The sequence below is a fragment of the Trichechus manatus genome, unplaced genomic scaffold, assembly GCF_000243295.1.
Source record: "Trichechus manatus latirostris isolate Lorelei unplaced genomic scaffold, TriManLat1.0 scaffold00146, whole genome shotgun sequence".
Classification (NCBI taxonomy): domain Eukaryota; kingdom Metazoa; phylum Chordata; class Mammalia; order Sirenia; family Trichechidae; genus Trichechus; species Trichechus manatus.
In genome coordinates this window covers 2367916-2392634 of record NW_004444082.1, presented here as the reverse complement: position 1 = coordinate 2392634, position 24719 = coordinate 2367916, and the positions used below count along the sequence as shown (strand labels likewise).

The window sequence follows — 24719 nt, the reverse complement described above, 5'->3', positions numbered from 1 at the left end:
AAGACTAAGCTCAGAATATTCATATACCATATATATATATTCTTATATTCAGAAACCATGCAGGCAAGAAGGCAATGGGATGCCATATATAAAACCTTGAAGGAAAAAAATTGCCAGCCAAGAATAATATATCCTGCAAAACTCTCATTCAAATATGATGGTGAAATTAGGACATTTCCAGAAAAACAGAAATTAAGGGACTATGTAAAAACCAAACCAAACTTACAAGAATTATCAAAGGGAGTCCTTCGATCTGAGAACAAACAACATCAGACCAGAGGCTGAATCTAGGACACAGGATCATTCCAGCCAGATATCAACCTAGGAAATGAACCCTCAAGGACTATCCAAAATCAAAAGAATTACAATAGGGAACCAGAGAGGTTAATGTGTAAACGACAACAACATCAGAACAATAAAAGAGGGAATAAATGGTGTAGGTGTAGAACCTTCTAATGGAGAGGAAGGCAAGGCTATACCAAATAATAATAGACCGGTTCAAACCTAGGAAGATAAGGGTCTTGTTGAAAATCTCCTAAAAATGTCTGAAGTTATTTTTCCTGGGACTAACACTGTTTCTTTGATCCTGTAGAATACTGCACCATTCTGATCTTCTATGGTCATTAACCGGGACAGAAAACTAGCAGGGAGTTTGATGTAGGATTTACTTAGCACACAATCTTGAAAAAATTTGCTCTTTGTAGATAAGAAATGTAATTCCTGATATGAAACTTTATTTTGATCTATATTTTCTCCGTAAATATGGAGACAAAAAGATAAAACCTGGTAAGTTTAAAAATAAATAAAAGGTAATACATAGTATATATGTATATACTATGAAGTATATATGTTTTTGCATATAAAAAATATGATATATTTTAGAATTATGGCAACTTTCTCCCTCTACAATTTTCTGTCTTTCACGTTTTCTACAATAACCATGTAACGGTTTGTTGTTATTACTGTCGTTAGTTGTCATCAGGTCAATTCTGACTCATGGCGAAACCATGTGTGCAGAGTAGAACTGCTCTATACGGTTTTCAATGCTGTGACCTTTTGGAAGCAGATTGCCAGGCCTGTCTTCTGAGGCACCTCAGGGGGGGTTCGAACTACCAACTTTTTGGCTAGCAGTTGAGCGCTTAACTGTTTGTGCCACCTACGGACTCGTGTAACGGTTTAATCATCTGGAAAAGTTTGTTCAGAGTTCAGAAAAGAGTGACAAAGGAAGGCTTCAATGAGGTGGGGGTGTTCCAGAGAGAGTCTTAAAGAACGGGCAGGATTTCAGCAGGTTAAGGTGGGATCGGGGTACCATCCTACAAGAGGAATTACTGTGATGGGAAGTGTCTTAGTCATCTAGCGCTGCCATAACAGAAATACCACAAGTGGATGGTTTTAACGAAGAGAAGTTTACTTCCTCACAATCAAAGTAGGCTAAAAGTCCAAATTCAGGGTGTCAGCTCCAGGGGAAGGCTTTTTCTCTGTCAGCCTTCTCATCAGTGTTCCCCTGGACTAGGAGTTTCTCGGTGCAGGGACCCCAGTCCAAAGGAAACGCTCTGCTCCCGGCACTGCTTTCTTGATGGTATGAGGTCCCTTGTCTCTTCAGATTCTGCTTCTGTTTCCTGTGGCTTCTTGGCCCTTGGGCCTCACACCCGCATCTGCCCTGCTGGGGCAAGTGTTCCAAAGCTCTGTAGCTCCACCGGTATAAGTGCTCAGAGGCACCCCACTCCGCCAGAAAGCCTCGCGCACACAGACACTCAGCTCTTTCGCAAGCCTAGCTCCACCGGTAAGTGCCCGGAGGCACCCCACTCCGCCAGGAAGCCTTCCACACACAGGCACTCAGCTCTCTCGCTCCATGGGTTGGCTCCAGCACCATCTCGCACTGGTCTCCTGGTTCTGCTGCTATTGGTTCTCTGCCGCTGCCGCTTCTCTGCTGCTGTAGGCTCTCTGCTGCTGGTCCTCTGTCACTGCCGTACATCTATCCATTCACAGTTTTAAAACCGCTTCCACATTTTAGATATCTGTTAGAGCAGCACCCCACTCTCTCGGTACCAAATTCTGTCTTAGTCATCTTAGTCATGCTACAACAGAAATACCACAAGTGGATGGTTTTAATGAAGAGAAGTTTATTTCCTCACAGTTAAAGTAGGTTAAAAGTCCAAATTCAGGGCGTCATCTCCAGGGGCAGGCTTTTTCTCTCTGTCAGCCTTCTTCTCTTCGGTGTTCCCCCGGACTAGGAGCTTCTCTGCACAGTGACCCCGGTCCAAAGGACGCACTCCGCTCCTGGCACTGTTTTCTTGATGGTATGAGGTCCCCCACTCTCTGCTTGCTTCCTTTTCCTTTTATCTCTTGAGAGATTAAAAGTGATGCAGGCCACACCCCAGGGAAACTCCCTTTACATTGGATCAGGGATGTGACCTGTGTAAAGGTGGTGTTACAATCCCACCCTAATCCTCTTTAACATAAAATTACCATCACAAAATGGAGGCCAACCACACAATTCTGAGAATCATGGCTCAGCCAAATTGATACACCCATTTTTTGGGAGACATAATTCAAACCATGACAGGAAGGGATAAGGGCAGTGTAGGAAAGCCCAGAGCAGGTGGCTTCGAAGGGAGGCAGGGTGGTGAGATACATGGCACTAGACTAGGCTTGCCCAAGGGATGGGGCCCAGACAGGCAAGTTCACAGGCAACTATCACAGTCAACTATGAAGTTATACAGGCTGACGTGGGATGAAGTTCCCATGAATTAAAAGGAAGTGACCCATAAGGAGGCTCTGTAGAGGTATAATCTGGTTTCTTCATGATATCTAAGAGGAAGGATTATTATCAACTTTTGGTCTTATTGGTATTGCCGCAGGGATAAAACCAACATTCTGTGACATTTACTATGATTTATCTTCTTCAGTTCTAGCTCTTTCTGAAACAAAGAAAGAGAATGGGGAAGTTCACGGTGCCCACTGTTGGATATGGTCAGCAATGCAGAGATAGCTTGGTGAAAGAAAGAGAATGGGGAAGTCATGGTGCCCACTGTTGGATATGGTCAGCAATGCAGAGAAACTTGGTGAAAGAAAGAGAATGGGGAAGTCATGGTGCCCACTGTTGGATATGGTCAGCAATGCAGAGAAAGCTTGGTGAATCACAGCCACTAAACAACAGAGCTGGAGAGAACCTTGGCGACCAGCCAGTCCCACTTCTCCATTTTACAGATGGGGAAACTGAGGCTCAGAGGATTTACAGGATTTGCCAGCCATCACAAAACTTGCTAGTGGGAAAGCTAGGACTAGCATCAGATCTCCTGGCTCCCAATCCAGGACTATTGCCCCACACCAGGCTCTACCCAGTACCACAGAGTAAGGCCTAGTCAGCACATTCTCAAGATCAAGGTAATAGCAACAAGTCATGACCACCTGTACCTGCATGGCAGTTTCCCCTGAAGTCACCGCTTCTGAACCAGCAATAGGACCTTCTGCCAGTTTTCTCAGGGAGCTGTTGGTGGATCAGGGACCCCCAAACAAGGGGAGGCCAGCACTCACTCTCTTCAAAGGTAAGTCCCACCCTCCTTCTACCTATAATTTTCTCAGTAGAGATGAAAGAAGCTTAATAAATACTTGTAAAAGTAGAGATTAATTTTATAGAGAAGCATTAATGAGTTGAGAAGGAGACAGATGCCCTTCTTCACCAGCCCATCAGAACAAGGACCAGAGAGGTATTCGTTGCACACACAATAGACACCAACAGCTTCCCCTGAAAGACACCCAATTCAAGCTGGCTCCAGGAGGGCTTACAAGTTCTGACCCTCGTAATCAGTCTTTTCTTTCTAGATCTACAAACTACAGAGGAGACAAGTGAAGAGGTAAGGTCAGAAAGAAAAAGAGGATGGAAGAGGGTTGGCTGGGAGACAGGACACCTGGGTTACAGGCCCAGTTCTGTCCTTAACTGGCTGCTTGATTTAAGGACTTTGATTACATCATGTATATGATGGAAAAGGTTGGCTACTCATCTCAAGGATTCTCTTGGCTCTAACATTCAGTAATCCTGAGGTCCTCAGGCATGAGGTTTGGCCTTGCGAATCTTCCCACCCTATCTGAAGCAAGTTGTCAAATCAAATGCAGTTACTCCTGCCCATGCTCACACACACCTATGCTATGCTCAGACCTCCCTTTCCTTCTGCTCCTTTTCCCTTACCACGATTTTCTTTTTTTTCCAACATAACGACAATCACACAAAGTGGTAATAAAATATTCCTTTGACAACAGAACATAATTACTAAGTGCTCAGACTGCATAAGCCTCAGAAACTGAAGCATTTAAAATGCTGGAACCTGGGCAAGCCCCTCACCTCTTCCCAGTCTCAGCGACAGCTCACGTGAGAAGCAGATGATGCTGCCCTGCGTGCAAACGTGGCGATGGGAGGATCAAGCCCCATCGACAGCAGGTGGACACCCGAGGAGTGGGTCAAAGTATTTCATGTGATTCTGTCTTGATTTTGACAAGAAATGGTTCCAAGGGAGTAGGTTCTGAGTGACCAAAACAGACTGATACTCTCTTGCTCAGCCTTTTCGGCAACAGTGTGAATCAGCTATCGGTGCTATTTATGGCTGTTTAACTGAAAACACACCCCCTAACTTTCCAGTTACCCAAACTGTTCCACTTACAGCTTAGGCCTTTGAAAATATTCATGCCAAATCTTTCTGCAGTTCCTACCCTGTTCCTAATCCTCTCTAGCCTCTGAACTCTGGATTTCCCAGCCGGATTTTTTTTTTTTTCCTCTTGGTTGACTCATCTTTAGTCCAGTCCTGTTCCCTGCCCTCCTGGTCTAGATGAAAGACACAGTGATGCTCATGCTTGCAGCAGCAAGAAGTTAGTTTCCCTCCAGACTGCTGCCATTAAACACAAACACACACACTCTCTCTCTCTCTCACACACTCTCTCTTTCACATACACACACTCTCTCTCACACACACATACACACACACCCAGACTCTTCACAAGTTTCGATGTTTGGGAAAGGCTTAACTAGACACCCCTAATTCTTCCTCCTCCCACTTTCCACTCCATTTTACTTCACATAAGGGTAGTATCATTTACAGCATCAAATTTCTGCCCCTTTCCTTCCTTCCTTCTCTGGCTAGAGACCCCCTTCCCCCCTGAAACTGGCTATTTATCATGACTAGCAAATGAACCTAAGTGTTACTCTATTCCTTCCAAGCTGTTCTACACAGCCTACCACACTAATACACATAACCCTGCCGTTACACCAGGTGACCTGCCTACCTTGTCCACTGTTGCCTGGGCCAGAGATGAGCCCCTGCCCTAAAGGCAGCCATTGAAAACCTGGTCCGTGTCCTATGAGATGCTCTGGCATGAAGACTCTGCCCAAAGAGGCTTTCTACTGGCTGGCCCAAGCAAACTCTTTCTCACAAGGGGGCTGTAAAGTCTAGAAACATAGATAATATTTCATTGCATTGTAGTGTAATAGCTATCAACCATTTACTGGGTTTGTACACCTATGTTTCTACACTTTATGGTCACCTGCTAGTTTGAATGTAATGATACGGAGAAAAGTTCTCACTCACTGCTGAAGAAAGAAGCAGGAAGATGCTCAGAGAGCAGACAGTAAGTAGAAGCCATGAAGTAGCAGAAGACAAGAGTAAAAAGAAGCCCAGAGATAAATGGAGGCTGGCGAATAGCCAAGGAGAAGGAAACAGAGAGATAGGCAGAGATGAAGGTGCTATGTCATGACCTGGATGAAAACTGGATATGCTCGTGGGGCCCTGGCGCAGCTACTGGCAAGTTTCAGCAGAACCCTGAAGGGTCACATGCTGTTTTGGCAACACAGCGCCAAATTGTGAACCCTCCCCCCAGTAAACAGCTAGACATGCTAGATAAAATACAGCAAACAAAAATTTAATACATGGTTGAACTCTTGAGAAAAAAAAGAAAATTTCCCTCAAGCCAGGAAGGTAGAAGGAATTGAAAGCCAGAGAAGTTAGCAAAGTATTTGTTGGGGTGTAGGGAAATGGTAGAAATTACCAGATCCAGAAATAGGCCCTCACAGACCCTTACAGCCAGGGGACTGAGAAGAGGCTTCAGTTCAGGCACCCATGCAACCCATCTAAGAGATGCCTCCCAATGACAACAAACTAAAAGCCACTCCGCGAGTGGGCGAGTGAGCTTCTGCTCAGGACTCTGGATTGCGCAAATAATCTCCTTTGCAGCATAAAAATGACCTAGGTCTATGCCACATGCAAGTGTGGTGTCCACAGTGGCACGACCCATTTTATGCAGAACTCCACAAGCCAGAAGTTAAAAATTGTGCCGGGACTAATGATACAACTGAGGCCTCTGGAAAAGATCAATGCAAAAATTTCACTGGAAGGGCATTTTGATAGACCTCATGGAATTCCCACTCAAGGTGAGATCATAATAAAATCCACTGTGAGTGAGAGTCAGTAGATCTGACAAAGAAAAGAGTTAGGAACACCAAGAATTCCAGATAATGGAACAAACTGGAAGACATTATGACTGTTTAAAATGTCTAAAGACTTAAAAGATGAAACAGAGATGATAATGAAAGAAACCCAAGAAAAAAAACTTAACCAAGACAAGGTCATGGAAGCTCCAAAGACACATCCAAACTCCCTGAGGCACTGAATTACAGGGCTGAGGGATGGCGACCATGGTCTTGGGGAACATGTAGCTCAACTGGCATAACATAGTTTATAAAGAAAATGTTCTATATCCTACTTTGGTAAGTAGCGTCTGGGGTCTTAAAAGCTTGTAAGTGGCCATCTAAGATACTCCACTGGTCTCACCCCATCTGTAGCAAGGGAGAATGAAGAAAACCAAAGACACAAGGGAAAGATAAGTCCAAAAGACTAACGGACCACAAGTACCACAGCCTCCATCAGACTAAGTCCGGCAAAACTAGATAGTGCCCGGCTACCACCAATAACTGCTCTGACAGGGATCACAATACAGGGTCCCGGACAGAGCTGGAGAAAAATGTAGAACAAAATTCTAACTTACAAAAAAAAAAAAGACCAGACTTACTGGTCTGACAGAGACTGGAGAAACCTTGAGAGTATGGCCCCCAGACACCCTTTAAACTCAGTACTGAAGTCACTCCTGAGGTTCACCCTTCAGCCAAAGATTAGACAGGACCATAAAACAAAATGAGACTAAATGGGGACACGAGCCCAGGGGCAAGGATGAGAAGGCAGGAGGGGGCAGGAAAGCTGGTAATGGGGAACCCAGGGTCGAGAAGGGGAGAGTGTTGACATGTCATGGGGTTGGCAACCAATGTCACAAAACAATATGTATATTAATTGTTTAATGAGGAACTAATTTGCTCTGTAAACCTTCATCTAAAGTACAATAAGAAAAAAAAAGAAAATCCTGTGAAAAAGAACACATTTTTTTTTAATTCTAGAAATAAAAGCTAAACTCATTGAAGTAAAAAATTTAATGAATGAATAAAACAGCAATTCTCATCTTTACAAAAGAGGAGAATTAGTAACTCGGACAAGAACGGCAGAAATTACCCAGAATGCAGCACAGAAAGACAAATATATATATATATAGAGAGAGAGAGAAGTTAAGTGAAATGGAGGACAGAATAGGAACATCCAACCTAAGAAGTTTCCACATATGACTAACAAAAATTCTAGAAGAAATAGATAACGAGAAAAAACACTATCCAAACAGATAATTTTGCTATTGACCAATATTCACTATTGATCAATATTCAAAGCATTTTCCAGACTTTATGAAAGACAAACACTCAGATTGACAATGAGTACTGAGCAAAATAAATCTAGATACATCTGATTGAAACTGCATAATACCAAATACAAAGAGAAAATCATGAAAGTAACCAGAAAGACAGATTACCTACCAAAACAATGACAATAGCAAAATAAAGCCAAAAGATAACAAAATATTCAAAGTACTAGAATTCTATGCCCAATTAAATATCTTTCAAGACTGAGTATGAAATGAAAACATTTTTGGACAACAACACTTAGTAAAAAAAAGACTACTGAAGACTATACTAATCCTTCAGCAAACACTCAAGAAGCAATGGTAAGTGAATAAATTGGTAAATCGGTAGATAAATGGAAATAAGCATTGACTATTAAATTAGTCAACTTGGAGGATTAAAAAATGAAACTAAAATACTAGATAACAATGTAAAAGGAGTTAGGTGGCAATGAAGCTTTCTAACATGCTTGAATTATTCAGGAGGAGAATAGAAGATAATGACTAGTTTTAGATTTTGTCAAACACGCATGTTAAAAATTTAAGAGTAATCATTCAAAGAATAGAAATAAAATGTATAAATTTCCAATCAACACAATGAAAAACTCAAAGAGAAGGCAACATAAAAAACAAGGGAAAAGAAACAAAATACAGAGCATCAAGTACAATAATAGAGATGAACTTTAACACATCATAATCATACTAAATGCAAATGGATTAAACCCACCAGTTAAAAAAAAGAGATTCTCAGATTCCATTTTTAAAAACGTAGCTATATTCTATTCACAAGAGTCATACCTAAAACATAATGACATAGAAAAATACATACTAAAGGAATTACAAATTAAGATGTTGGTGTTGTTAGGTGCTATCAAGTAGATTTTCCACTCGTAGTGACCTAATGTAACAGAGTATAGCTGCCCAATGGGGTTTTCTAGGCTGTAGTCTTTACAAGAGCAGATCACAAGGTTTTCCTCCTCGAAGCTGCTTGGTGGGTTTGAACCACCAAACGTTTGGTTAGCAGCTGAGCCCTTAACCATTGTGCCACCAGGGCTCCACAAATAAGCTACAACCAGGCAAATATTAACCAAAGTGAATTCAGTATAGGTGTTAAAAGCAGGTAAAGCAGAGTTTAAGGCAAAAAGCAATAAATTAGGATAAAGGAGTCATTACCAAATGTTAAAGGGAATAATTCATCACAACATTAACAGTCCTAAATCTATGCATTTTAAAATACAGCTTCCAGATATGTAAAGCAAAATTTGACAGATTACAAGAAGAAATTTAAAATATACAATCAAAATGGGCAATTTTTAACACATCTTTTTCCTAAATTGATATATTTAACAGACAAAAGAAAACAATAAGGGATATAGAACACCTGAAAAACACAATTAAGAAATGATCTAATACATTTTTTCCAAGTTGCCACAATCCACTAATGGACTATAAATCAATCTAGTAGACTATACCATTTAAAAACAAATGAAACTGAATATAATTGAAAATATCAGGATGCATTCCATATGGCAAAGAAAAGCACTGTTTTCTGCAACTTTTATTTATATTTGTATACCGAATAATGACATAAAATGATGTCTTACTGTGGATTATGGTTAAAGTTTGAAAGTCTTCGATTTGATGAATTTAAACAAAAGTCTTCACCCCAAAATTAGAGCAAACGTTCTTCTCAAGCACACAAGACGTGTTTACAAAATCTGACCATCTCCTAGGCAGAAAAGAAACCTCAACCAAACCCAAAGAATGAAAATCATATCCTGAGTCGAGATGAAAGATGCTCTAGTCCAAGAGAACTATCTGACTGCTAGCTGGTTCCCCTCAGTTCCTTTCAACAATCCAAGTCCACTGGGGTAACTTCTAACCTGTCTCTATCCTTTGCAAGTGACAACTAACTTGGTTATTATTTGTGCCTAGTATGTAATAAAAGCAAACCCACTACCATTGAGTCGATTCCGACCCATAGCAACCCTACAGGACAGAGTAGAACTGCCCCATGGGGTTTCCAAGGAGCTTCTGGTGGATTCAAACTGCCAATCTTTTGGTTAGCAGCTGTAGCTCTTAACCACTACGCCATCAGCGTTTCCTAGCATGTAATGGGTACTCAAAAAGTTCTTACTAAAATAAAATACTGTTAAATGAAGGCATTTGGGCAATCTTTAAGTTAAAACTAAGCTAAGATCAACCATTTTCAACCTTTTAAAGTACTAGAAAAAATACATACACATAAATGAGTTTTTTTTCCACTTTGTTTTTTTTATTATTTTATTGTGCTTAAGGTGAAATTTTACAGTGCAAATTAGTTTCTCATTCATTGGTAGCAATCCCCACAATGTGCCAGCACTCTCTCCCTTTCCACCCCTGATTCCCCGTGTTCATGTATCCAGCTTTCCTGTCCCTTCCTGCCTTCTTGTCCCTGCTTCTGGGCAGGTGTTGTCCATTGGGTCTCGTACACTTGATTGAACTAAAAAGCCTGTTCCTCCTGTGTGTCACTGTCCTACAGGCCTGTCTAATCTTTGGCTGAAAGGTAGACTTCGGGATTGGCCTCAGCCCTGACTTAGCAGGCATCTGAAGGCCAACAGTCTCGGGGGTTCCTCCAGTCTCGGTCAGAACAGTTAAGTTTGGTCTTTTTTTGTGGAATTTGAGTTTTGTTTTAAATTCTTCTCCAGCTCTGTCTGTGACCCTCTATTGTGATCCCTGTCAGAGCGGTCAGTGGTGGTAGCCGGGCACCATCTAGTTCTTCTGGGCTCAGGCTGGTGAAGGTTGTGGTTCATGGGGTCCATTAGTCCTCGGGGCTAATATTTTCCTTGTGTCTTTGGTTTTCTACGTTCTCCTTTGCTCTGGACAGGATGGGACCAATAGATGTATCTCAGATGGCTGCTTCCAAGCTTTTAAGAACACAGATGCTGCTCACCAAAGTAGGTAGGACGTAGAACATTTTCTTTATGAACTATGTTATACCAGTTGACCTAGATGTCCCCTGGGACTATGGTCCCCAGCCCTCAGCCCCAGTAACTGGGTCCCTCAAGATGTATGGATGTGTCTAGGAAACTTCCATGACTTTGCCTTGGTCAAGTTGTGATAACTTCTCCTATATCGTGTATTATCTTTCCCTTCCCAAAGTTAACACTTGTCTACTATCTAGTCAGTGATTTTCCCTCCTCACCTGTCCCCTCCCTTGTAACCATCAAAGATTGTTTTTTTCTGTGTGTAAACAATGGTCTCATACAATATTTGTCCTTTCGTAATTGACTTATTTCACTCAGCTAAATTCCCTCCAGATTCATCCATGTTGTGAGCTGTTCCGAGGATTCACAGTTGTTTATTGTTGCCTAGTATTCCATTGTGTGCATGTACCACAGTTTGCTTATCCAGTCATCTGTTGATGGGCACTTAGGTCATTTCCATATTTTTGCTGTTGTGAATAATGCTACAATGAACATGGGTGTGCATATGTCTATTCGTGTGACAGCTTTTATCTAGGATATATTCCTAGCAGTGGGATTGCTGGATGATATAGTATTTCTATTTCTAGCTTTTTAAGGAGGCATTATATCATTTTCCACAGTGGCTGTACCATTTTATATTCCCACCAGCAATGCATAGAGTTCCAATCTCCCCACAACCTCTCCAACGTTTGTTATTTTCTTGTTTTTTTGATTCATGCTAGTAATGGCGGGGTGAGATGGTTATCTCCTTGCAGTTTTGATTTGCATTTCTCTAATGGCTAATGATTGTGAGCATTTCCTCATGTGTCTGTTAGCTGCCTGAATGTCTTCTTTGGTGAAGTGTCTGTTCGTATCCTTTCCCCATTTTTTAATTGTGTTATTTCTATTTCTGTTGTTAAGATGCTGAAGTATTTTATTGATTTTAGAGATTAGACCCTTGTTGGATATGTCATAGCCCCAAGTGTTTTCCCAGTCTGTAGGTTCTCTTTCTACTCTTCTGGTGAAGTCTTTTGTGAGCATGTGTTTAACTTTTAGGAGCGTCCAGTTATCTAGTTTCTCTTTTGGTGTTTGTGCGTTGTTAGATAAAGTTTGTACTGTACTTATGCCATGTATTAGGACCCTTAGTGTTGTTCCTATTTTTTCCTCCATGATCTTTATTGTTTTAGGTTTTATATTTAGGTTTTTGATCCATTTTGAGTTAGTTTTACGTGAGCTATGGGTCCTGTTTCATTTTTTTACAGATGGACATCCAGTTTTGCCAGCACCATTTGCTAAAAAGACTGTCTTTTACCCATTTAATGGACTTTGGTCCTTTGTCAAAGTTCAGCTGACCAGAGGTGGATGGATTTACATTTGGGTTCTTGAGTCCGTTCCACAAGTCTATGTGTCTGTCGTCCCAGGCTGTTTTGACTACCGTGGCTATCTAGAAGGTTCTTAGACCAGGTAATATGAGGCCTCCTAATATGTTCTTTTTCTTCAATAATGCTGTGCTTATCTGGGACCTCTTTCCTTTCCATATACAGTCGGAGATTAGTTTTTCCATTTCATTAAAGAATACTATTGGTATTTAGATCGGGATTGTATTATATCTGTAGATTGCTTTGAGTAGAACTGACAATGTTGAGTCTTCCCTATCTGTTATGGATTGAACTGAGTTCCCCAAAAATGTGTGTCAACTTGGCTAGGCCATGATTCACAGTATTGTGTGATTATCCACCATTTTGTCATCTGATGTGATTTTCCTGTATGTTGCAAATCCTACCTCTATGATGTTAATGAGGCAGGATTACAGGCAGTTATGTTAATGAGGTAAAACTCAATCTACGAGATCAGGTTGTATCTTGAGTCAATCTCTTTTTAGATACAAAAGAGAGAAGCAGGCAGAAAGACTGGAGGGCCTCATTACCACAACGAAAAAAATGCCAGGAACAGCGTGTCCTTTGGACTGGAGGTCTCTGTGCTAAGAAGCTCCTAGACTAGGGGAAGACTGATGACAAGGACCTTTCCCCAGAGCCGAGAAAGAGAGAAAGCCTTCCCCTAGAGCTGGCACCCTGAATTCGGACTTCTAGACTCCTAGACTGTGAGAGAATAAATCTTTCTTTGTTAAAGCCATCCACTTGTGGTATTTCTGGTATAGCAGCACTAGATAACTAAGACACTATTCATGAGTATGGTATGTTTTTCCACTTACGTAGGTCTCTTTTGGGTTTTGCATCAGCTTTTGTAGTTTTCTTTGAATAAATCTGGTTAGATTTATTCCTAAGTATTTTATCTTTTGGGGGGTTATTATAAATGGTATTGTTTTCCTGATTTCCTTTTCAAAGTTCTCTGTTGGTGTATAGGAATCCAACAGATTTTTGTATGCTGATCTTGTATCCTGCTACTCTGATGAATCTATTAGTTTCAGTAGTTTTCTTGTGGAATCTTTGGGGCTCTCTATGTATAATATCATATAATCTGTGAATAGGGATAGTTTTACTTCTTCCTCTCCAGTCTGGCTGTTCTTTATTTCTTTTTCTTGCTTTATTGCGCTAGCTAGGACTTTCAGCACAATGTTATAAGGAGTGGTGATAAAGGGCATCCTTGTCTTGTTCCTGTTCTCAGGGAGAATGCTTTCATCCCCTCTCTAAAAAATGAGAATTTTTTGAGCTTTGCACCAGTGGAGGAGTGCATGGGTGCTTCGGGTATATGGACACAGGGAATGAACGGGCACAGGAAGAAGCAAACAAGCTCAACAGCTGACTAGCTAGAAGGGACAAATCCATGTGAGTTAATATCTTTAGTCGTCTCATCTATCAATGAGAAAGTGACTTTTCCAAGGACACACCTCTGAGTTCAAAGAGGACCAGAGCAGACAGTCTATTACCATCCTTCTGGATTGCTCTTATTTCACTCCAGGGTTCACTGAAATGGGCTGGGCACAGCTGGGAGACAGGGATGGGCAGGTGGTAAAGGCTCTCTGAGTTATGATAAAGAGGTAGACAACTGGAGCCAAGGCAAGTTTGTTTGTTTAAGAAGAGAGTGACACTGTCAGAATTTAGGATGTAGAGCACAGACCAGAAAAGGAAAAGACTAGAAACACTGTCTACCTTTAAAGTGGTGATTGCACACTGTCAGCCCTCAAATATCCATTTGAGGGGAGACTGGTGACAGTATGAATAGATGAGAGAAATAATTTTTTTCTGAGGTAAAATTCATGTAACATAAAATTAACCATTTTCAAGTGCACAATTTGGTGGCATTTAGTGTACTCGTGACATCGTGCAACTATCACCTCGATCTAGTTCCAAAACATCTCATCACCCTAAAAGGGAACCCCAGACCCACCAGCAGTCACTCTCCATTCCCTCCTCCCCTCAACCCTTGCAATCACTAATCTGCTCTCCGTCTCTATAAATTTACCTACTCTGGATGTCACGTAAATGGAATTATACAACATGTGTGGTTTCTGTTGTGTCTGGTTTCTTTCACTTAGCATAATACTGCTGAGGTTCATCCGTGTCGTAGCATGCATCAGTGAGGAAGAAAAAATATTAAGACTGCAAAAGCAGACCCTAAAGCGCTTAGCAAGCCAGCGAAGGTGGGGAGCGAGCGAGAGAGTGGAGGTACCGCAATCTTTTGAGCCTGGGCGACTAGAAGGACAGCGGTATCATTCACACAAACAGGAAAGACAGAAGGAAACGCAGGCTGGGCTGGAGTGATGTTTGCTTCTGGACACACTGGGTGTGACGTTCTAGAAAAATTTCCATTGGAAATGTTCACCAGGCAGCTGTAAATACAGTCTGGAGCTTAGGAAAGAAGTGCCATCGTGGCTGCAGAGCTGCAGAGGGAAGGCGATGCTGTGTTTCTCTGTCCTCTGATGCTGACGTTGTTCACATACACTGGTAGCTACCTCTGTTGTGTGGAGACGCACACAACACATGAACTGTCCTTGTCTTTTTAAGAATGGCATGCATCCATTACAAAACTTCAGAGGTGCACAACAAAGAGCAAAGCTTGGATACAGAAAAGATTATCCTCGCCCCGGAGCAAAAGTCATAGTGTATTTTGTTCTGGCTTTTGTAAGAAGAACCCATTCATGGAGACAACAGCTGGCATTTTCCAATAAATATCTCCTCTACCACCTCTGAACCCTGCATGGCTCGGTTCTATCATTCTCTGATCCAGCATCATATGCCAGCATCTAACTCTCCGAGGACTCCTACTAGTTTTACAATCCATTTAAAAAGGCTGCTGCAAATATGTGGCCTCACTAGTCTGCCTGCAACAGTGGAGATGAAGTACTTATTTCATCCCAATTGAGCAATTCCTCTGAGTAATTTTAACACACAATGGAAGGGAGCGGTGGAGCCCTTCACTCTTCTCTCCTCACATCCACCCTGAGCCAACATCACCGTCTCCAAAGAGCCCTCCTGCCTGGCATATCAAGAGCAACAGCAACCATCTCTTTCCCTAAAGGGCCATTCATGACTTGATGCCAAGTCCTACACAAATCCATTTAAGTGCATATGCAAGAGAATCTCTGCTTGCTTTATGTATACGTATATGTCTGTGTGTGTGTATGCGTGTGACTGGATATGCATGTATATATGTGTTTACATACATATCCACACACATGCACATTTATATGCATGTATCCCTGGGTGGTGCAAACAGTTGATGTGCTTGGCTGCTAACTGAAAGCCTGGAGGTTGAGTACACCCAGAAACTTCTTAGAAGAAAGGCCTGGCTATCTACTTCTAAAAAGTCAGCCATTAAAAACTCTATGGAGTACAGTTCTACTCTGACCTACGCGAGTTCGCCATGAGTCAGAGGTGATTCAATAGCAACCAGTTATGTGTGTATACGTATACTTACATATTTACACACACACACAAACATACACATACAATTTCTAAAATATATACTTCTAAGTTGTTTTCCATATCCTTGAGATCAAACTCAAACTGGAAATTTTGAGAAAAAAATCATTACGACATACCTTTTACAAACTTAGACCAAAGGAAAACGAGAGGAGTACAGTACCAGGAAGTGTAAATGCAGAGGCAAGAGACCCACAATTAGAGGAGAAGCCCCTCCAGTCCAGAGGGGGGTTAGAGGGGGGCCAAATACACATGTAAGTTAAGGGGCAAGTGTTATCATGATGAGAGTAAGGACTCAGACTCAGACTCAGGTCTCTCCTCCTGCGGAGCTGCACCGAGGCCCTCCAGCAAGCTCTGACCACCACGGCCGTGTATTCTTACCCCTTCATTCCCTCACCACAGAGGGTCCCGTGTGACCATCCCGCGTGACCACCGTGTGTTAGGCACCGTCCTGGGCTCAGTGATCCAGACGGACAAGCCCTGTCCAGTGGAGCTCGCATTCCAGAGGGGAGTGGTGAAGGCATGAGGAAGACAAAACCAACAAGTCTGAGGAACAGCAGGGAGGCCAGCAGAGCAGGGAGGAGGACGGGGAAGGCAGGACCAGAGGCGGCGGCACTTATGACTTCGTTGTGACTTACTTGTTCTGCGATCTGTGTGCCCAACTGAGGACAGGGACTGTGCTGCCACATTCAGGGCCTAGGCCAGGACCTGAATTAGGTGTGGGTGGATGGACGGCTAGATGGATGGCTAACGACTGGGTGAATCGCGAAACTGATCCAAAGAAAAACTGAACTGCTAAGTGACGTCCATATCTTAGCAGGTAATATGCTGGCTTTAACCATCATCTGAATGCCTTCACCAATAGTTTTTAATTTAAACAATACGCAAGATATTTTCCAAAAAAATATGCAGCTTCAGTCTTATAGTGGAAGACCACAAGAAAATAGGATTTGCATTACCGTATGCGAATGAAAATAATATCTATTCATTTTCTAGACATCTTTGCTATAATACAATCACTCCTTAAAATAAGAAAAAAAAAAAACGTATATTTAAATTATGTTGGCTGAGATATATATACTGGTAGGACACAGACATTATGTGTTTACTCAGCTCTCATAGACAGCCATACATATTTTCCAGCTCATTAGAAGAGACGACTCTAGGGAAAAAAGCTACTGCTTAATTTTGTGTGCTAGTAATAATATACCCAACTGTGACACATAAAAGGAATTAACGATCAGCTCATCAGAAAGGAAATTATAAAAACAGCGTTAGACCAGAGTTCAGCAAGCTTTTTCTGTAAAGGGTCAGAGAGTAAATATTTTAGGCTTTGCGGGACACAGGGAGTTTTTGTTGTATTGCCTCTTTGTTTTTGGGTGGGTGTGCGTGCGTGCGTGCGTGCGTGCGTGCGTGTGTCCGTGTGTCCGTGTGTGCGTGTGTGTGTCTACAATGCTATAAAAAATGTAAAAGCCATCCTCAGCTCTGGGGCCAGACACACAGGCCTTGGTTTGCTGACCCCCTGCAGCTCCAGGCTAACCACCAAGCCCAGGAGGCATCCCCATTCTTTTCTAGGTTACCTCTCTCAGCCTCTCCAGCTCGTTCTGGAGGGCCTGCTTGGATATTTCCACTTCAATCATCTGCTGCCGGAGGGTTTCGTTTTCATCTTCGGCTTTAGCACGCTTTTCCTCGACAGTTTCAAGTTCATGGTGCAACCTGACAGAGACGTCTTTGGCTACCTGTAAGACCCACAGGGAATGACCATTAGGACAGGGAGCTTTCTGCCTGCTAAGGACACGTGCACACAACTGCAGAGACAGAATAAGCAGGTACTATACCAAAGACCCTGGTGGTATTGAATAAACCCATTTTTAAAGGAGGAGGGTGTTAATTCTAAACATGAAATCCACGTTATGAGGGAGAGTATGACCTTCACCTGGATTAAAAGGCCACTCTGAATAACCCTACCCTCCACCAGTCGCTCCCTGGAAACCCTATGGGGCAGTTCTACTCTGTCCTGTGGGGTCGCTATGAGTCAGGATCCACTCGACGGCAATGGGTTTATTACAGAATATCAGCAAGAATACTACTTCTGCCCAGGCTCACATGCTTTAAGTGATAAATTAAACATAATAACAAATAAACATTTCTGTCCCCTAAGGAGCCCTGGTGGCACAGTGGTTAAGAGCTCAGCTGCTAACCAAAAGGCCAACAGTTGGAATCCACCAGCCACTCCCTGGAAACCCTAAGGAGCAGTTCTACTCTGTCCTATAGTGTCGCTGTGAGTTAAAAGCAACTCGACGCCAACAGGTTAGGTTTCTTTTTTTTTAAGGTAATACTGGACCTGTCTGCTAAAAAAATAATAATAATACTGTATGCATTAGATGTTTAATATATTCAAGTTTTACATTGTCTGCTATGGCTCTGGTGTGGGAAAATGCTTTAATGTTAAATGCAGTTGAACACTTTTACTTTCTAGTAGCAAATGAGAAGAGACTTTGGAAGAGAAATGTAAATCACCCTTAAATCACGCTGAATAACACTGTTAGTGGTTTATAACTTCTGTAGAATTACAGATTCTTTTCTTGTTATCCTAATGAAAAGGCAAAATGGGATTTCACAAGCACTCCTGTAATAAGGAGGACATCATGAATAATTCACCTCTAGATAAATGATTTCGTAATTGGATCATCAGAGAGCGATGCTGCCGATGGAGAGAGAAATGGTGTAAGGTCTGGAATTTCTTCACCTCATTCCCATTTCTGCCAGTGGTCCTCAAAGAACCACTTCTCCTTCAGTTAAATTACGCTACACAAGTTCACTAGGGTCATGGGAATTTCAGATGTTCTGTATCCTAGAAACGTAAATAATACAAAAATGTTAAGTGATTATGATCAGCCTTTAAGAGTGGCCTTTAAACTATAACTGAACTGATGGCCAATAGATTTTTTAAAATAGTTCGGCTCTTTAGAAGGCATTTCTGTATAATTTGTTTCCAATTGTCAAATCAGTTGGCAAGTCTTATTTTTTACTGTAGATCCATTACTGTGTCTTTCCTTTGGTTTTAAAATTCCAGTTCACATTATTACATACTTAAGCCTTGGGCTATCGACAGTCACATGACCCCACATCACCCTATAAGCCACAAAGGAAACAATGTTTATGCTGAAATCTGCTGAGACAAATACAAACACTCAAAACAACATTGAAACAGCGAGTCAGTGGGTCCCATGTTGGGCCTTCATTTCCAGATGGAGATCGCGCTCACATACCTTTAAGTCCTGCTCCAGGCTCCGGATCAGCTCGCCATCCACCTCCCCAGTCTGGGCCACCTTCAGGCTCCTCTGCTCGGCTTTCCTGAGACGGTACTGCAGAATTCGGCAGTTTTTATTCGCATGGTCCAGTTCCCGCCGAAGTTCCTGCAGCTGGTACACATCTTCTTCTAAGTAACTATCCCTCATCTCTTCCATTTCAGCACGGAGTTCATCCAGCTCATCCTACACAAGCCAGACAGAGTAGATTTATGAGCCAAGACCATCAAACAAGGTGGTATCCCTCTCCCCCAACTCGCACTCCTCAACTCTAAATACTAAACGCCTGCACTCCTACCCACCAGCTTAGGGCCACACATATGACCTGGCAGGGCAGCCTCTGTACATGCTCACATGAGGTAACACCACCAAATGTCTGTCCACGTCTTATATACCCCAAAATTAAAAACCAGCCTGGCGTATTCACAGCAGCCTCTCAGAACTTACTCCGCTCTTAGTATTTCCTTACATAATCATAAGCGTAAACAAAATCAAATCTGCACATAAACAGACCTGTGGTGTAGTGGTTAAGAGCTTGACTGCTAACCAAAAGGTCAGCAGTTCAAATCCACCAGGCACTCCTTGGAAACCCTACGGCGCAGTCCTGCTCTGTCGTACGGGGTCGCTATGAGTCAGAATCAACTTGATGGCAATGGCGTTTTTTTTTTTTTTTCCGTAGATTCAAACCAAACGCTGACCAAGCCGATATCTCAAAGCCCCACTCTAGGTTCTAAGACGAATCAGACCAACCCTGCCTTCAAAGAACATAAACTTTAGTGGGATAATAACAATACATAAGTGTCAACTGCCACTGGAATTATAACATCCCTTCAAAGTGTCCTGAAAATTCTATTCCACAATGCAAATGTTAGCATGTGACTATGCAGACAGCCATTCTAAACAAGAACCCTTCTCAAATGTGTGAAATAAGTGTTCAGTGGGTTTTTTCCATTTACCTACCCTTTATTCCCATCGCCAGTCTACACTGCCGTCAGCACGAGGATAATCGGAATCCAGGAGAATCCTCCTCTTTCCCTCCGTTCCACGTGCCGGCCACCCGGAGTCCTGTCAGCTCACCATCTCCACTCCTTGCCTTGATCTGCTTTCTTCACAGCTCTTATTACTGCTCAATATCATTTATGGTTTTTATCATCATTGTTTTGCCACCCACACTAAACCATAAGCTCAATGACTAAAATCAGATGTAACTACATCTTTCTGTTGCTCCAGTCTTGTTATCACAATTATGAAAAACTATTCCCAAGTCCACAGAAGTAGCTTCAGTATAAAACCAAAAAACCCATGGCCGTCAAGTTGACTCTGACTCATAGCAACCCTCAGGGCAGGGCAGAACTGCCCCACAGGGTTTCCACCGAGCGACTGGTAGATTCGAACTGCTGACCTTTCGGTTAACAGCCGAGCTCTTCACTACGTGCCTCCAGGGCTCCACAGCTTCAGTATACTAGATATAAATTCTATTGAAGTATTATCAAAGATTTTAACTAGAAGCAATTTAGAAGGGTAGGAAATAAGGAAAGTATTCTAAGAATTTCCTTGAATAGTTTGAAAATTGAGATGTAAAGGTCTCCAGAATAGGATGTTCTGAGTCACTCCCTCTTACTTTGTTCAATTAATATCGAGGCTCAAGAAAAAAAATTATCTCCCAAACTTGGACCACTAAGTTGTACGCTTCCGTACTCTTACTCAGTTTGTTCCTGGCTTCTTGCCACTCTTACTAATCCTGCATTTGTTCTTAAAACCTGGGATTTACTTATAATAAAGAACAAGGTTTCCCAACATCAGCGCCTTCAGATGGACAAGGAATTGAACAGAAAGAAATCTGAAGATTCTTTTATCTTGGGTAAGATTAAGTCTAAGAATTGCAACAAATAAACTCGGAGTCCTTACAGAAAAACACAGGTTGGCACAAAACGGGGGGAAGAGGATTCTCCAGGACATCTCCACTGTATGAAACAGTCTCTGCACAAATGTGGCAGCTCATTCCCTCCTCCCTCCAGCTTGTAGACTCTTCTTGCTGTGTTCACACGATCCTAATCAAGACTCCATATGGAGCCTGTTTCAATGGACTACCAAGGAGAACAGATGTTAAAGAAGAAAGCTTTACCGACTTCCTAGTGGACAAATGAATGAAATCTTTTTCTTCTTGGCTACCAAGTGTCCTTACAGGATTTCTATACCAATGGTGAAAAACACCATTAAAAAGTAAGGTGTTTTAATGTGTCTTAACCAAGTTCCTTTTATTTCCCTTAGAGATATGTCTCCCTATAAGTCTTGTTCCCAGCAGGAAAATTTGCTGGGCCTGGTAGTTAGTTGACACAGCATAAAAGCTGGTCAGATGAATGTACAGGAGCAGAATGGAAAGGCTGGGCTCTTTTGGCGGCTGGAGAGTACAGCTATGTTGGAAAGGGACTGTCAACACTCAGCAAAGAGGGTGTTGTCACAGGCGCCCGATCCACACGCTGAGGCTTTAATGAGACTATGGGGGGCAGGGCGGGGGCGCGCCCTAACCCAGAGCATGCCAGAGGCCAACCACAGATGGCAAGCTTTAAAATGTGCCTTTGCTGTTGCCATTCTTTTGACAAAGTGTAGAGAGGTAGAGCTAAATCTTCCAAAATCAAGGTAAGGTTTCACTCGGGTCACATCCATGAATCTGATGGATCTGACTTTGGGAAACAGCCTAATTTCTACACTTAAGTTTCTGTGTTCACTTAAAAGGTAACTGTTCATTGGGTAACTTAAAAAAAAAAAAAAAAGTTCAATACATACAATAAAAGTGAGCGAAGATTGATTTAAGCCACTAAATCAACATCTGTTTTGTATGCCATACAAATATACAGACAGTGACTTCTGTTCATGGAAGGAATCCTTTGTGATGGCTTTTCCTTCTAGAAAGATGATCTATCAAACAGAAGTTTTTAAAATAGTATATAGCATAAGATGTAAGAGACAGCTTCCAGGTATAAAAATGTTCTCTAGTTCTCAGACTTCAAAACACGAGGGCTATATCGACCTAATGTTAAATGTTGGAGATGTTACAGAGATGTGTAAACAATCACTCCAGGCCAAAAAACTGTGGAAGGGCTAGACACACCTCCAAATCACTGAGCAGGCCATGTGTAAACAGCTCATTTTTTTTCTGGCATAAATAATCAGTAACATTAGTTGTACTGAAAAGAAAATTAGGGAGAGACCGTAATTGCATGTATTTGAATCACTAATTTCATCCTAAACTTCTATACTAGAAGACATCTTTTATTAAGTGCTATACCTTCATCATCTCTACTCTGCCAGGAACATGTTATCCACCATTTTATAGAAAACCTAACTCAGGCAAGTTAGCTTGCCCAAAGCCTCACGGCTAGTAAACAGAAGGCAGACTGCAAACCCAGGGCTGGCTGCTTCCAAACACGTGTTGTTCCAGTAAATACTATAAATTATTTGCTACAATCAGGCAGATGAAACCGTAACAGACCTTAAACTGCACTTTTAAAAGCCCACCCTCAGTGTAAAATAATAAAAGCAACCTAACATTACAGCAACTGGCCCTCTGAAAAGCACTGCGATGAACAGCACAGATGCTAATGCCCCCACTTTAAAAAGAGGAAATTGAGATTCCAAAAGTTCCAACGGCTTCCCAACACTAGTCTGTCGCAGAGATTGAGCCAAGGCCAGTGTTGTCATACAGCCTTGAGAAAGCAATTTTCAGGTTCAGTGAAGAAAAGTTACAAGAAAAGCAAATTACAGACCACAGCAGCAGCTGTTTGAGAAGCAAAACCTGTAATTATTCAGATGAGGGTCATGATGGATAGTAATTTTTAAACTAACATTATATTAATTTTCTGACAGCGTGCTCCAATTTAGAAATCATTGTATTTCAGAACCTTAAAGATGTCTGCCATATAAATGTCTAAGGAAACCAAATCGAGCAGAAGATACAATGTTTCCAGCAGATATAATTTAGCAATTGTAAGTAAAAGTGGAAAATTACTGCTGGTTTTTATAGAGAAATTAATCAGAAAAAACCTTCCCTTAATAAACAGTTTTATAGTAAATTAACTTCAGGTCTGCCAATACTTAAATACTAGATCATTTAGCTCAGTGAAAAGCTAATCTAGTTTGAGTTGAATATTTTTTTTTCAAAATTTTTTTATATAAAATCTTGGAGTAGCATCAAGCTGCTCAATTATTTGCCTGCAGATAACAAATCAAGCCTCATTTTATTTACATACACACATACATATTCCCAGTATCGTGAGTCAATTCCAACTCACAGTGACCCTATAGGACAGAGTAGAACTGCCCCATAGGGTTTCCAAGGAGCAGCTGGTGGATCTGAACTGCTGACCTTTTGGTTAGCAGGCGAGCTCTTAACCACTGTGCCACCAGGGCTCCACACACACACACATATACACAGACATGCAAATATCAGATTAGAGGAATAATGAGATAAAACAAGATTAAAATAAAATATTTCAATGAAAACATCTAATAAGGATAATTTTATCCACAAATATAAACTAAAAACTGAATTTATGGTTTCTTTTATAAGTAATAAACACTCTTGATCATACTGATAACTTTATTCGAATCTTCACCTCATTTAAACAACCTGAAAACACTAACTATTTCTACTGTAATAACCCCTCTTTAAATAGACCTAATTTAGACCGTAGGAGCAGTCACCTGGCTGCAGTTGCAATAATTCTATCTTCAGGGAGCTGCAGACAGAAACTGTTGTCTCTTGTAATATACAGATAATCCACCTCACTTCCCTGTGGACAATGGAAATGTTTTCCAAGGAATCCCAGCGGTAGCTAAGGAGGCTGGAGCCGGTCACCACTGTTTACCAGAGCGACAGTTCATGCTGCGGCTGATGGGCACCGTTTGCCGTGATATGCATGATCCTGCCACCTAAGGTTATTAGAGCCGTTCTTTCACAGGCTGAGTAAAGAATGCATGTGGAAACCGGCAATGTCAGGACAGAACAGGCAATACTGTCCGCTTTTACCCTCCAGAGGGCTAAAAGGTGAGGAACCAGGGGAGGGAATGGGGAGCTGGAGGCTTTGCAGTGCTGGTAATGCATGTTCTTGCCTCCTAGTGTCTCCCCTCCAGGCCACAAGGGGAGTTTTAACAACCCACTTCAGAGCCTGACACTCAAAGAACTACCTCAAGTGAGAAGCACAATGGTTAGGAGGGGTCAACGTGACCGACTGCGGCCCAGAAAATCAAGATGGCCTCAACAGTAATGTCCCTTAGGAGCTCATTCACCTCAAAAAAGCCCATTTTATCTCACTTTGTAGCTAGCACTCACTTGCTTTTTTACCAAAAATAATTCTTACAATAACCGAGGAGGCAGAGAGAAATCGAGAGCCCTCCCCACACCAGTCCTCTGTCACCCTGCAGGACCTGAGTGCTGTTACAGGACACTCTCTGTGGGGAGGGGAGGTGGATGGGCTCAGCAACACTAAAAGCATTTTCAAAATAGGTCAATAAACTCAGAGTGATTAAGCCCTCCTGAGAAGCCTGTGGAAACAGAGAACATAATTAATATGTTCACAATGAGCACTAAGGTTTGTCTGATTGTCTCGGAGCACTGAGCGAAACAGTCAGGGCAGGTGGGGAGGAAGGAAACACCAGCATTTAGCCCAAGTCTTCATCATTAAGGAACATGCCTGGGTTTTGTGTGGGTAACTGAACTCAACTGCTCCCCTGAATTTCTGAATACTTCCAAATATATTCAGGTTCATCAGAGGTAGAAGGAAGACAAGAGTGATCTTCTGACTGTGTTTTCACAT

At 41.9% G+C, this 24719-nt stretch overlaps 1 protein-coding gene across 1 annotated transcript in view; it reads right to left on the bottom strand.

Moving 5' to 3' along the window:
* The window catches only part of MTCL1 (microtubule crosslinking factor 1), a 161141-nt gene extending 141940 nt beyond the window's left edge, over window positions 1–19201 (bottom strand). Inside the window, 2 exon segments of the mRNA XM_023740062.1 lie at window positions 17173–17331; window positions 18865–19201. Coding sequence (XP_023595830.1) covers window positions 17173–17331; window positions 18865–19062 — 357 coding nt within the window. The 5' untranslated portion in view covers window positions 19063–19201.
* Between the last annotated feature and the right edge of the window lie 5518 nt (window positions 19202–24719).